Below are 13,571 nucleotides of genomic sequence, written 5' to 3' on the forward strand. Positions count from 1 at the left end.
GAGATTTTAGGCTGAAAAAAATTCTGTCTCCAGCATTCATTATTAGGTGGTGTAATTCTAAGAAACCGCCGGCTGGCTCTGTTATTTGGCACAACTAAATGTTACAAATGCAAACCCTGATAGATGAATATTTTTTATGAACAACATTAACCTGGCTTGGGTAAGCCCAAGTCCTGGAGATTTGTCATGTCCAGTCATGAAGTCCTAGTGGGGATGTCTATACACTCATAGCGAAGAGGGTAATTACAAACATTTGCACAAGGCTTCAGGATTTATAGGTAACAATGCTTTTACTCTATACACCCACCTGGATAAAACATTTGTTAGTTACTATCTTCTATTTCTGATGAGGGAACTGAGGTTCAGACATATAATCACCTTTACTGGCTGTCTGAAAGTGCTGATGTGATATCATGTCCTTCAGGCTCTGTGTTTTTGGTCGTGGAAGATAAAGAACATGCCCAGTTCATGCTTTCCTGAGTCTCCATGGCAGACCACAGAGGATGATCTCTCTGAATCGTTAAGTTGTCGCCTCAATGATGCGTTGCAGACAACTTCCCTGGAGAAGTAGCAAGCTCCTGACCACAGTATTGTGTGCAAATAAATAAATGCTAAAACAAAAATAAACAAACACATACCCAACACCCAAATCAGCACCCTCAAAAGGTTGCCAAGATCTCTTGGTGAAGAAGGACATCTTGATCAGGAGCCAAAAGAGTGAAGTGTATTCTTTGGGTACAGAGAATCACTGGAGCATCTCCCTCGGAGGGTCAGCCTCTAGAGGGTGACCACCTGAAGCAGTTCAGCTTGGGGAGAGGGGTCTGCTGGCCAGTCAGAGTGGATGGTTTCACAAACAGAGGACATGACCAGACAAGAGCTCCCAGGCCATTAGAGCCTGAGGATTTAAAATTTTAAGATAAGTTCTATTTATGGTTAGGAAAAACAAAACAAAACAAAAAACACCTCTCTGTGGACTCGAGCATGGGAAGTTTAGCTCGCAGGATATAACGAGCATGACAAGTTGTGGGGGCTTAGCTGTCAGATACACAGGCACACAACCACAACGCTCCCCAAGCCCTTCTTCCATCCCTACCCTCAGTGCCCATTCTAAGGCCAGACTGGTATCACATACCACTTGCAAGAACTGAACAGCATTTGTACTTAATTGGATGATATGCATTATTCATGAGCCTTGAGTCTGTGATGATTTTGGCACTCATTAGGGGGGAAAACGAGGCATTAGTTTTCTTGGTACAAAACATTCCGTATTAAACTTCATTTGCAGTCCACTTTTCAATGTGAAGAATTAGAAACACTTTTAAGCAAAGTTTAGGAACTATGAAATAGCTAAGAAAACAAGCAGCAGTAACTTCTAAAGATGGCAAATAAAGGAATAAAAGCTAGGATTTTCAGATATCTCAATACTCAGAGCTCTAAACTTTGAGTATAGGAGAGGGAGAGTCAACTTAAAATTCAAGCAAGTTAATAAAGATTGCAATAATAATGATAAGTGTTTGTATACATATACAATATACATATATAGTTTGTATACATATACATATATAGTTTATATATATGTGGTACATATTTATATAAATACCTATATTTTACCTATGAATGTATATGTATTATATGTACATATTTTACATATGAATATATATGTGTATGTACATACATGTACACACATATGTTCAAAATTTATTTCAAAGAAGTGGATGAATTGTGCATCTATTTTTCCAAAATTAAAGGAACCATCTCCTGAGAGATAACCGAGTCCTAGTTTAGGGCTGTATCATGCCCGTTTTCAAAGCCTATCACAAGCTTTTTAGACTGAAGTTCAATCTATCTAGTTCCCCTTTTCACAAGTATATCCAGAGTCTCAGAATTGAAATCAACTAAGTCAGTCCTTTTCTCTTGCAAATGAAGAACCTGAGGCACAGTGAGGGGTTGAGGAGCCCTAGTGCCCAGAGGATAAAAGTGAACAAAATTGGGCTTATTTGGCAATGTTCACGCACCCCTGCCCTGCATGGTCACAGCTCCCTGAGAAGGCCTTTTCAGAGGCTCCAAAGTCAAACAAATCTGGTGCAAACACTGCAGGATCATGGGGGAACCTCCTCATCTGGTTAAGCCTGGATTCTTTAATTATAAATGAAGATACATTTTGGAGGTTTGTTAGAAGGTTTAGTGGAGATAACTACAGGTAGTGTCCTTAGGACAATGCCTAGAACATGCTGCTGCTGCTGCTGCTAAGTCACTTGAGTCGTGTCCGAGTCTGTGCGACCCTGTAGGTGGCAGCCCACCAGGCTCCTCTGTCCCTGGGATTCTCCAGGCAAGAACACTGGAGTGGGTTGCCATTTCCTTCTCCAATGCATCAAAGTGAAAAGTGAAAGTGAAGTCGCTCAGTCGTGCCCGACTCTTAGCGACCCCATGGACTGCAGCCTACCAGGGTCCTCCGTCCATGGGATTTTCCAGGCAAGAGTACTGGAGCGGGGTGCCACTGCTTTCTCTGCTAGAACATACTAAACACCCATAAACATTCACAGTGATAGTCCTGTTTTTATTATAGAGTCTGGACAGACAGTCTACCTGCACAGTCTAGCTATTGCTTGCCCATGTCCCACACTAGTGACATTTGTCTACTTATCTCAGTTAGACATGGGTTTCCTTAGATCAGAGTCCTCTTGTACTCCACAGAGTATTCTCCGTGTCTGACCTTAAGTCGGTTAGCGAGTGCTCAATAATGACACAAATTCTGTTTCACATGGTGGGACGTTTTGTAACATGTAGTCCTTCCACACGCCCTTATGACGATGATGTACCTGCCATCAGAAACGGGTGCTCAGGGGCTTCCCTGGTGATCCAGCAGGTAAGGCTTCCTGCTCCCAACACAAGGGGCTTCAGGGAATTAGGTCTTGCATGCCACAACTGAAAGATCCCATAGGTGGCAACCAAGATCCTGCATGCCGCAACTAAATATCTGGTACAGACAAACCAATAAATATTAAAAAGATAAAAGAAAAGTGATTGGCGCTGATTCTGCATTCTAATACTGCTTTAATCCCAGGTACAAGACGACTGACGAGCAAAGTTCCTCTCTCTGTCTCAGTTAATGCTCACGAAGGCTCAGGCAGGCAGATACCATCAACCCCATTTAACAGAGGAGGATAGTGAGTTTGGGGAAAGAGGGAGCTTTGTGCCTGAAATCCAGCAACAAAGGGACAGGCCTGGAGAATAATCTCAGGGTTCCCACCCTACGTTCAGCACGGATTCCACTCAGTACCACTTGTCTCAGTGTAGACTCACTGTCTACTATGGTGGGTTCAACGCAAAGTAAGTGTTTTCAGAAGTTCCTGGTCAGGGAACCAAGATCCCACATGCCGCGGAGCAACTGAGCCTAAGCACCACAGCTACTGAGCCCTCTACACGACAACTAGAGAGGCCACGGCTACAGTGAAGATCTCGAATGCCCCAACTAAGACCTGATGCAGCCAAATAAATAAACATTAAAAGATGGAAGAGTAGGATGAACAGGTTGGCTCATTTTTGGAAGTGTTTTATTTGAGAAGGCCCAAAGCCAGAATGAAGGGATGAAGGGATTGCTCGTCACTGAGGTCTGAAGCATAGCTCCAATGGAACTCATCACAAAAGCGAAATTTCTTTGAAGTGTCACACTAAAATCCATGTCCATTCGAGTTAACCCCACATTAAAATATTTGTGTTTATTTTAATATACATTTACTCCTTAAATCTAAAGTAGGCATTGCAAGAAAATGCATCATTTTATCTTACAGTTCATAGCATCCCTGGCCCATAGCTGTACATCGAGATTCAAAAGAATGGCTGGGAAGCCATCTCTATGCTAATCCCCAAATCTCAGCTCCAGTCCAAGGGTATGAGGACCCCTCAGTCTGTTATCATCAGGGCACAGCTAACGGTCCACAGCGAGCAAGTGGGCTGACCCTCCATCCATTTTTCTTAAAGAGCCACTGAGGATGTCTGCTTTCCCACAAAAGCCCTAAGAGCAGCCAAACTCATTTCTCTTCTGTCCATGTGTATTAATTCCTCTTTCTGTAATGAGATACAGAGGAGAAAAAAGGGGAAGAGGACTGATGTGGAATCAGATTGGGCCTGATGAGTTATGGAGCCTGCCTTCTCATCAGCGATGTAAAACAGCCTGGGCTCTATTTACTGCCACTGTCAGCAGGATCGATAAATAACATTTTCAGTGACATGAAGAGGGAACACGTGAGCTCAATGAAATGAAGTGGAGCCAGAGGGAGAAGCAGACAATGCCCTTTTTCTCTTCCTGGCCTGGCAGGAGTCACCTGTTTGGCTGGGAGAGAAAGGGGGTATAAATTCGGCTTGACTTTTAAAACGGGAGGAGGATGCACCCCCAAGAGGAGGAGAGGGCTTTTCTGCTGAGGCAGAAGTCAAGGACGGGCATGGCCCACTGGCACCGTCACTCACTCCTGTGTTGAGCCACCCCCCATCTGAACCAAAAAGCCATAATCAGCTGGCCTGGGTGGGCAACACCCTATCTTTGCAGCCACTTCAGAGAGACATGTTTGACTTACTGTTTATATTTGAGATAGAGTACAGAGCTAAGGTGGAATACAGAGGAATTGTATTGGATGATTGTCAGAGGGCTGAGGGAATGCTGACCATTAAAAAAGGCCTCCGTGGTTTGAGGGCTGAGGTGGGGTGACCCACAGTCCAGCAGAATTCCAGTTACCTTCAACAGTTCAGAGGTTAAGAATTGACCCTAATCACAGAATTCCCACTTTGAAGGGATCTCTGAGGTCATTGTGTCCAACCTCCCACCAAACATCAGAATCCTCTCCTCAGTACATGTGAGGGGCATACTCAGCCTCTGAGCACGGGGGGATCATGAACTCTCCATTTTAGGCCCCCTCCAAGCTGCAGGGGCGAATGAGGCATCTGATGGAAGACAGCAGCCATGAGACCTGCAGTCTGTCCGCTTTGCGAGGCGGGTGAGACTGGCATTCTGCTGGTGGGCTGGGATACCAGGTGGTACCCAAGTGGTCCCCAGGCAGCCCTTCCTGCCTTTGCTTTGGGGATAGTTTGTAACAAGATGTTCTCAGCTGAAAGAATAGCAAAGAAGTTCAATTTCAGGTACAGTGAAAAAATAACTTTGAGTACTTCACTTGCAATAATGTTTCGTTTCCCTGGACACTTTCCTAGCATGTTCATTAGGGCAGTTAAGAGTCATGTATAATATTTCAGACATTTTGTGGCATTTCATTGTTTTGGCAGAAACCAATTGTGATGGTTCCAGAAGCATCTGGGTGAGAGAGAGGAAGAAAAGGAGGAAGTCAGTGTGGGTTAAGAGGAAGGGGAGGCAGAGAGAAGAGAGAGATGCATAGAAAGACAGCAAGAAAGAAAAGGGAAAAGCAGGAAATAGGAGGGAAAAGAAGATGTATGTGTGCTAAGTTGCTTCTGACTCTTTGTGACCCTATGAATTATGGCCCGCCAGGCTCCCCTGTCCATGGGCTTCTCCAGGCAGGAATACTGGAGTGGGTTGCCACGCCCTCTTCCAGGGATCTTCCTGACCCAGGAATCGAACTTGCGTCTCCTGCAGTTCCTGCATTGCAGGTGGACTCTTCACCACTGAGACACCAGGGAAGCCCCAAAGAAGATGGGGGCTGAGGAAAAGGAGAGGTGAAAAGGGAAGAGCAAGACAGACTTCAGCAAATTCTGCTCTCTTCAACTCTGTCTCAAATTTATAAACACTGTTAGTGGGTAGAAAATGACATCACCAAATAAAGCTCTTTTCCAGACACTGTGTTGAGAAGTGCCAAGAAATAGAATCAGAAGATAATATATATACAGCTCTTCTTTGACTTATGATGGGTTATGTCCCTATAAATATATCATGAGTTGAGAACATAACAAATTGAAATGCATTTAGCATATCCAACTGATGGAACATGGTACCTTAGCCTAGCCCACCCTAAACATGCCCAGAACACATACATTAGCCTACAGTTGGGCAACATCATTTAACACAAAGCCTATTTTATAATCAAGTGCTGAATCTCTTGAGTAATTTATTGAACACTGCACTAAAAGTGAAAAACAGAATGGTTGCCTGGGTGCTGAGTGGTTGTAAGTGTGTTGGTTGTCAGTCAGGGCTGACTGCAAGCTATGGGTGCCACTTCCAGCATCCTGAGAGAGTCTTGTAATACGTATCACTCGCTCAGGAAAAGATCAAAATGAAACATTCAAAGTACAGTTTCTACTGAATGTACATTGCTTTCACGTCATCATAACACTGAAAAATCATAAGTTGAACTATCATAAGTCACAGACTGTCTGTCTGTATATTCCAGATTCTAATTCCAAGTATCCTTTGGGGAAATCCAGTGAAATCCTTCAACAGGAATATATCAGAATTAAAATCCTTCTTAATTAATACTCATAATAGGGGGTGCTTACTAGATGCCCTGGAAAAGGAAATGGCAATTCACTCCAGTATTCTTTGCTGGGAAATCCCAAGGACAGAGGAGCCTGGTGGGCTACAGTCGATGGGGTCACAAACATTTGGACACGACTGAGCAACTAAACAATAACAATAGCAACTAGATGACATGCACCATTCAAAGTACTTATCTGTATTAATATATCAAATCCACACACTGCCCACAGAATCGGCACCATTACCATGCCTTTTTTGCTAGCAAGCATAGGAGAAGGCAATGGCACCCCACTCCAGTACTCTTGCCTGGAAAATCCCATGGATGGAGGAGCCTGGTAGGCTGCAGTCCATGGGGTTGTGAAGAGTCGGGCACGACTGAGCGACTTCACTTTCACTTTTCACTTTCATGCACTGGAGAAGGAAATGGCAACCCACTCCAGTGTTCTTGCCTGGAGAATCCCAGGGACAGAGGAGCCTGGTGGGCTGCCACCTACAGGGTCGCACAGACTCGGACACGACTGAAGTGACTTAGCAGCATAGAGACTAAGTAACTGTCTAGGGCCCCAGAACCAGCAATATAGGAGCCAGGATTTGCTCTGAGAAAGTCTTGCCTCAGAGCCTGGACTTTCTACTGCCTTATGATTCTGCTTCCTGTTCACTTGTAAATCATGTATTCATTCAATAAACATTTACCAAGCCTCCTGCTCAGTCAGGCTCAGAGCCTCCCCCAGCAACACCACCTGGACACAAAGGATCAGGCAGGAACAAGCGCATTCCCGGCTCTGACGGACAATGGGTCTGATTGTTGAGGCTTCACAATGAATGGGAACTGCACGGTTTGTTTCCATACTCTTAAAAGGATAAACAAGATAAACACACAGGAATACGTTTCTAATAAGCTCTCAGACACTATCAGTGTTGATGGTCTGGGGCGGGGGCACGTTTTAAGGACCACTGGTTTTGAGATAGTATTGTATGAAGAGAATAGAAGCAGAGACTTAGATTGTCAGTGAGAGGTTTCCAGGGGAAGAGGCAGATGGAGACAATTTCCACAGACCTGGAGGCAATAGGCAGATGCCACTTGGGGAAATGGATGTGATGGGCAGAACCAGGAGTGTAAAGCTGGTGAGGGAAAGGAGGTGATGCTTCAGAAGCCCTTCAGGGGCCAGGGAAATATAACAGAGCTCTTACGTCGTCCAAGAGAGGGCCATGCCCCACTGATGATCCCACTGAGGTACCACAAAGGGCTTGTTGTTTCCAAGAGGTACAGGTATCTCTTGACATGAAGGCATGTCAAATTTCCAGTCACTTAGCTGTGCTTCCTCCATCTTCTCTTGGAGAGAAACTGCCCCAGGCTGGACTGACCTCATGTTTCTGTTGCTGCACAAGAAAAATATGCACAGGTTAATGATGGGGCTTTGTCCACAGTAAGACCCAGCTCTTTATGGGGATCACCGAGGTGACTACTGCTGCAGATGGTTTTGAGAGGGACTGGAAGGTCCCACTGGCTGCTTAGGAGGTTCCAAATCCTACTATCTTAGCATTCTCACTAATGTATCCAATCACCATGTGGCTTCTATTAACACGGACATGTATTATATGCAGGAAAGGTTATCTGTTACTATCAAATTCTCATGAATACAGGTGTGTAGAGAGAGGTTTATCAGGGTATCTACTTATCCATGGCTGGGTTAGGGGAGCAGAGGGGTATATATCTCAGCCCCTGACAGATGTCTCCATCAGTACAGAGGTCACTGTTCTTTATGCTCCCCAGACTGACAGACACATGTGTACACAGATATGTCCAGGATCACTCAGATGTACACATGTTCAGTTTGATATTCACTGACCAGTTCATTTCAGTCCATGTCACAGCTGCCTCGGGGCTCATACAGGTAGATATATGTGTGTGTGTATGTATATATATACACACACATATACATACTGTCTCTGGAATTGCTGTATGGTCCTAATCACAAATAGACAACACAATTTTAGGAGGCACATCTTAGGAGTAGATGGAGAAGGCAATGGCAACCCACTCCAGTACTCTTGCCTGAAAACTCCCATGGAGTTTTCACGGAGGAGCCTCATAGGCTGCGGTCCATGGGGTTGCAAAGAGTCAGACGCGACTGAAGTGACTTAGCAGCAGCTGCAACAGCTTAGGGGTAGAATGTGAGTTGGGTACCTCAGTGTATGGTCATTACGAATAAGTGAAATACAGCATAAAGAAAAGAGAGGAGTGGAGACCACTCAGATTGGATGGGGGAGAAGGGGTCAGAGAAGGGAATGGATGGGCAGCACTCGGGCACTGAATGTCAGCTCCTTCCTCCCAGGCTCATGGCCTAAGACTCCGTTAAGGAGACATGGCTGTGGTCCAGCAGAGGCATGATGATACTAACCTACTCTCTGAATAAGATAGCATTTTGGCCTGGAATGGTAGAGTAGCACAAATCTTTCAAGATGTAAACTGAGAAAAACAAACAAAAGAACCCCCAAATATCAAGAAATAATAACAACAGCAGAAATTTCCACATCGTTTAAGCTCTGAAATATAGATCACAGTTTGAATTTTCTTTTCTCCTGCCAAGAAGTATACTTCATTGAGGAACTTAAGTCATCTGGTCATTATGCTGAGATGACATAGCTGGGGTGGTGGCATGAGGTGATAGTATGGATAATGAGGTCTAACCCTCCCAACCACTGCAAACCCTGCTACTACTGGCTTCCCTGGTGGCTCAGCGGTAAAAGAATCAGCCTGCCCATGTAGGAAACATGGCTTCAACCTCATTAGGAAGGATCCCACATGCTACAGAGCGACTCAGCCCACGGGCAACTATCGAACCTGTGCGCTAGAGCCCTTGAGCCACAAGTGCGGAGTTCACGCGCTACAAACTACCGTTGTGTGCCCTGCAACCGTGCTCCTTCGCAAGAGAAGACCGCAGTGAGAAACCCGCGCATAGCAACCAAGAGTAGCCCCGGTCGTAGCAACTAAAGAACAGCCTGTGCGGCAATGAAGGCCCAGCACAGCCAAAAATAAATACATGAAATGATAAATTACATTTTTTTAAAAGGGACTCTTTCTTTTAGATATGTGGTTAGCAAGACCCAGTGAACTTTAAAAAAAAACAAAAAAAAAAACCCTCATCAGATCTTGATCAGCAGGACTGTTAATGTTTTCTGTCTTTCAAAATCTGATATATGTCAGGTACCCAGCTTGTTAACTGCTGGTTTGGTCAACATTAGTTCCTGCTTCAGATGACTGCCCCATTTATCTTAGCTTAATACATTACCATGCCAACAGAGGATGGTCTATAGGTATTCTTTCATTATGCTCGAGAGCATTTTGAAGCAGGCTTCAATTTAAAGTGACACACAAATCTAACTTTCTTCACCCTTTAATTTGACTCACTGGTAACACAATTTGGGCATAACAGACAATGTACTGTCTATTAACAATTTGATAGTGAATTACTGTTAGAGTCTGTCATCTTAGTATTTATTTAACTGAGCTGCATATGATCTAGTTGAACATTTCATGTGTTTGTATTTTGCCTTCTGGCAACCTGTGTAGAGAGCACATTCAGCATGGCATATGAAATATGCATGTGCTCTCCCTTGAAAATATTTATAAATGTAAGAGGTTAATAGTGAAACACTTAAACAAGGATGACACAATGGATTCTACTCCCATATGCATAGTTATTATTGAATTTTTAAACTCATTAAAGGAAAAAGTCTGGAGGAGGGGCTTTAAGAACTAGGGACACTGCATCAGCTTTTGTGTTTCTGAAGCTCTTGCTGGGGGTAAGAGATGGGGAGAGTTTTCAGTTAGCCACTAGACCATAGAAAAACACAAAAAATTAATTGACCTTTTTATGAATGGGGTAGGAACATTTTTTTTCTTATTTGTTGCTATAGAAAACGATAAAAAGGACCTTGGAGAAAATTCAGGTTTGTCTATAAGCACTATCAACTCAATCACAATAGCACTTAAATAGATCTGAAAATAACTGTATATACACATACATACACCTGTACATGCACACATACATCCATGAGATAATACAAGGTATATACGTCTGTGTGTGCACATATGCATGTGTACATACAAATATATGTATGTATGTGTGTATGTACATACATTCATATATGTACTTGTATGTATACATTCACTGTGTAAAGAAAAGCAATATCTCACCTTCCATGTTCTCAAACTTAGTTTTCAGCCATTCTTCTCAACTCATTCCTTATATGTCCTTCAAATAGTCTTGGATTATTGCCTTGGTTATGTTCCTTTAAACTTTTTAGTTGATTTTATTTAGCAAGGTGCTTCATTTCTAGAGTCTTAGTCAGCATCACTGTTATCAAAAGTGAGAGAGACTTTCCAGTTACACCAGACAACAGATTCCTTGCTGTTTTTCTTTGGTTGCTGTTCCTTTGTTTAACTTAGTTTGAAATAGGTCACAGGTCAGGCAATGGTAGATCCAGGGGCTCAATGATATTTTCAGGGCTCTGGCTATGTTGCCGTGTCTGGATTCATCCCCCACTGAATGACTGTATCATTCGCAGCTAAGTTCTCTTCCCGGTGGTGAGAGAGAGTATTAGCATCCCTAGACCTTTATACTAATGGCTCATCATTGGAAAAAATAGGGACATTCTCTCACTGTTAAGAGTTAGAATCTAGGGAGAGTTCTAAATGGCCCTACCTAGTGCACACTGCCAATCACTGGACTAAACACTATTTGTTTACATTCCAGGTCTGCTGGAGACAGAGCACAGCTTAGGACCAGGGGGCTAAAAGTGGAATTTCAGTATAAATAGCCCCATCAGAACTACACGTAATGTTGTGTCCTGGGGGTTGGGGTTGTTTGTGGGAAGAGTAGCTTTCATAGGAAAGGGGAATTAGAATTCTCCTTACCTACCCAGGTGCCTTGACTCAGGATCACCTCATATGGTCATCTCTCCTTATCTTACCATGTACAGGACTCTTGCCCTCCACCCAGGTCTCAATTTCTTTCTTTCTTTTTTTTTTTTCCTCTAAGTAGTCTTTAATTTATAGCTGAAGTTGCCCAGGACTTTCCAGGGAAGTCAGGAGTCAACAGGAGCCCAAGAGATAAAACACTCGCATGGCCAATGAGCCTCAAAATAAGCAGTAAAAATGGGCAGATGGCCTCCATTCAAGAGTCTTGGAAAAGTAGCCAGATGTTCTGTGCTCACTTAATAGACATCAAACAAATCACACGCAACCACAAAATAGATTCTGCTCATGATCACTGGCCGAATCACTGGGAGAAGAAAAACAAAGTCTCAATCATGTTTCTTAGCCCAGTTCCTCTTTCCATCTTCAAACTGTCTTGCCATTGAATCAAAGCCTTCCCTAGAATGACTTGTGGTGTAGTACATGGTGTCAAAATTCTAGAAGAAGGTAGATGTGTGACAATGAGGGCAAATTCCCTAATTTCTGTAAACTTGGCTTACCCTTTACCTGTAGTATGGGAACAAGAATATTTCTTTCATGGGACAGTTGTGAAGCTTCAATCACTTAACCTCTTTAAGCTTCCATTTCATGATCTGTACAATGGGCATATGTATAGTTATATTTTACTCATAGGATACACTAGAGATGCCTATTTAATATCCTTCCTGCTCTTTTTCCTTAGTGACAATAATTCCAGTTTGGGTAGGGATGCAACATGCCATGATTTTTAAAAGACCCAGCTTTTCTTGAATATAGGAGGGGTAGATGAGATCTACTACTCATCTACCCTTGGATGGAAGACGGTGGAAACAGTTAAGAGTGATGTACAGGAATCCTTTTGAAGGGCTGATGAGAGCTATACTCTTTCCCCCTTTTCCTCCTTTCAACTGCAGTTATGATGCAATGCCTTTAACTCCAGCAGCTATCTTGGACCCACGAGGAAAAGATAAAGAGAATTGCTGAGACTTTGGATCTGAAATCCTTGACTTGCTGAGACAATGCCAACAAACACTTACTTCTAGATTTCTTGTTAATGAGAACAACAACAAAAAAATAAATCTTTTGCATTTAGTCCTCTGTAGACAGGGCCCTTGTTTCTTGCAGCCAAATACAATATGCACTTACACGAGTTTTGTTAAAAATTCAAAGAAGTAATCTGTATAAAGCACTCACTGCAAAAACCTGCAATATTGAATCTAAGAGACTTTGATGCTGTTGTTTTTGTTCTTACTAGAAAAGGTGAGTGGAACATTTTCTCCTGTGTCAGAAGTGCCACCTGGCTGACAACAGATGTACAGATTGATTTATAAGACGTGCTTGATTTCAGGAATGTTAGGGGTGCACATTTTCTATCTTAGAATCAACGAAATAAAATAACAATAGCTATCACTTATAGAGCAATTATTATTCATAAAGGAAACAGCGCTGACACATTGCCAGTTACAAGTATTGTTTCCTTTCCTCCATTCTTGTCCCTTCTTGTCCCTTGTCCCTTCACGGACAAGGGTGTGTCTGTGAAGGAGAAAGCAGCCTCCTTCTATAATATGTAAATGATCATAATTTCCAGGTGCACTCAGGAAGTAGCCACAGTGAACAGTGCCTTCTCACTCTAAGTAAACCTCAACATGGGTTCTGGGGGAAAAAATGAGTTTTGTAGCAAACTGTCTTTTACAGGGGACCTGACAAGGCTGGTCCCTAATTCCAGTTGGCTCTTCAGAGCAGGTCTGATTAATGGGCTGGAATTAGTACTATTGGGACAGACCAGTTCATTGAAATATTCAGAGTCTCCTATCAATGTCACCCTCCACCCAGTCCTGGTGGGGAGGCAGCCTCCACCAGCAGCGTTTCCATGACGATGCAGTACATTTAGTCAGCAGCACCTCCTGAGTAAACAGTAATCCTTCAGAAAAACAAGAAGGTCATTACAGCAACTTGTCAAATCAATGCAGAGGGTGTCGAGGCCGATTAAGGCATCTTCTCTTGCAGCTGACACAGTGTCAATAGTACTGGGCCACTACTGCTCAGGCAGATGATTGAAGTGAAGTGCCCATCAGTCAGGGCGTTGAGGTGGACTAACGATTCCCCACGCTGCCTATTAGAGCTACATGACAACTCAATCCTGTGTGCTGGCAAAGAGAGGGAGAGGGAGAGAGA

At 43.3% G+C, this 13,571-nt stretch overlaps 1 protein-coding gene and 1 long non-coding RNA gene across 6 annotated transcripts in view; one reads left to right on the forward strand and one right to left on the reverse strand.

Moving 5' to 3' along the window:
• LOC147342865 (uncharacterized) overlaps positions 1-13,571 on the forward strand; it is a 135,415-nt gene that overhangs the window by 96,897 nt on the left and 24,947 nt on the right. The gene's annotated exons all lie outside the window — the stretch shown is intronic.
• Positions 1-13,571, reverse strand: part of LRMDA (leucine rich melanocyte differentiation associated) — a 1,316,517-nt gene that overhangs the window by 7,323 nt on the left and 1,295,623 nt on the right. For both annotated transcript variants that reach the window (XM_086381846.1, XM_086381847.1), the window contains one exon: positions 7,628-7,816. In XM_086381846.1, the coding sequence (XP_086237972.1) occupies positions 7,628-7,816 (189 nt within the window). The remainder of the gene's footprint in view (positions 1-7,627; positions 7,817-13,571) is intronic.

Source organism: Bos grunniens, chromosome 28, assembly GCF_055505025.1.
Source record: "Bos grunniens cultivar Pamir isolate PY7600 chromosome 28, Bosgru_T2T1.0, whole genome shotgun sequence".
Lineage (NCBI taxonomy): Eukaryota > Metazoa > Chordata > Mammalia > Artiodactyla > Bovidae > Bos > Bos grunniens.